The sequence below is a fragment of the Austrofundulus limnaeus genome, unplaced genomic scaffold (genome assembly GCF_001266775.1).
Source record: "Austrofundulus limnaeus strain Quisiro unplaced genomic scaffold, Austrofundulus_limnaeus-1.0 Scaffold465, whole genome shotgun sequence".
Classification (NCBI taxonomy): Eukaryota; Metazoa; Chordata; class Actinopteri; order Cyprinodontiformes; family Rivulidae; genus Austrofundulus; species Austrofundulus limnaeus.
In genome coordinates this window covers 424,517-425,953 of record NW_013952867.1, presented here as the reverse complement: position 1 = coordinate 425,953, position 1,437 = coordinate 424,517, and the positions used below count along the sequence as shown (strand labels likewise).

Genomic DNA, 1,437 nt, shown 5'->3' with positions numbered 1-1,437 from the left:
CACACACACACACACACACACACACACACACACACACACACACAGAGGCTCAGGCAGAAACATTAACTCTTCCTCTTTGCATTTTGGCATCAGGGGATAATAAASAAGACTTTGAGAAAAGTCATTTTTGTTTATTTGGTCAAAGATCAAAGAAGGAGACGTGTTCAGAGTTCATTCTCTCTTTTTAAGAGCGGTCAGCACCACGGTCACTGGGCTGCTGGACGGTGAAGCCCGATGATTCACCACTGAGAAGACTTTCATGGTGGTGTGGGTGAGAAGGGACCCCGGCTCATTGGCTCTCGCCTTGCAGGTCAGCACCTGCAGCAGCTCCTGGCGAAAGCGRCGGCTGACCATTGTGTAGAGCAGGAAGTTGGTGGTGGAGTTGAGGTTTTGCAGCATGTTGGCCAGGTCTCCCGCCACGTTGATTGGAAGGCTGTAGTCGTTCCTGTCGAAGCTTTCGTGGTTGTATTTGGTCCTCAGGATGCAGTAGGTGACAAAACGAGGCAGGCTGAGCACAACGAAGGCCACGGACACTGTGCCCAGCAACAGAATGGTTCTCCTCAGTGTCCCTCTGCTGCTTCTGCCAGACATGATGCTTCGCTCCTCCTTTGTGAAAAGGTTGCTCGCGCGGCAGAGATGGAACCCAATCAGGTAATTGAAGATGGTGACCAACACAATGGGGATTCCTCCTGAGAGAAAAGTAGACATCCAGACTACAACAGTGGAATAGGTGTGGTTGCGGTATCGACACCTGGGCAGTGTCGTGTTCTCTCCCTCCACTGTCAGGTTCACAGGTGTGACGATGTTGATCCAGCTCATTGGCACAGACACCAGGTGGGACACAAGCACTATAGCCATGCAAGTCATTTTAGTGACCCAGGGCTGGGAGAAGTGCTGTCTGGCTGCCATGCTGCTGAGGACGAGGTAACGCTCAATGGTGAAAACCACCACAATCCAGGAGGAGCTGTAGAGAGAGCCATACTGCAGGAACCCCAGAATGCCACACCATGGGTGGGAGTGCCAAAAGGGCTGCACAATCCAAAATGTAAGAGTTAGGTCGACAAGGATGACCCAGATCACGTAGAAAGTGTCCACAATAGCCAGACAGCTCAGATAGATGACAGCTGTGTTGGACATCCTGCATTTACGAAAACAGATCATGTAGAAAGTGAAGAGGTTTGCTGGAGAGGAAACAAGAAAACAAAGAAGACCGTCATTCGTCTGACACCAGCTGGAGTTTCTTGAAGGGATCCCTGATCAGTTGTAACATTAGACTTCATTTAATAAACATTTATTTATGTAAAATAAAGACTGTAAAAATACTGTAGGATGTTTAGTTTTGATGACTTTTAAGTTTAAAAATATATTACATGGACGGGGCCATTTTATTTCCACATAAAGCATTCTGGGTAAATGATGACGTGGATAGGTCCTCGG

General features: G+C 48.2%; 1 protein-coding gene across 1 annotated transcript in view; it reads right to left on the bottom strand.

Moving 5' to 3' along the window:
* The window catches only part of LOC106529783 (probable G-protein coupled receptor 139), a 5,041-nt gene continuing 3,604 nt past the window's right edge, over nucleotides 1-1,437 (bottom strand). Inside the window, exon 3 of the mRNA XM_014025287.1 lies at nucleotides 1-1,181. Within this exon, the coding sequence (XP_013880741.1) occupies nucleotides 172-1,181 (1,010 nt within the window). The 3' untranslated portion in view covers nucleotides 1-171. The remainder of the gene's footprint in view (nucleotides 1,182-1,437) is intronic.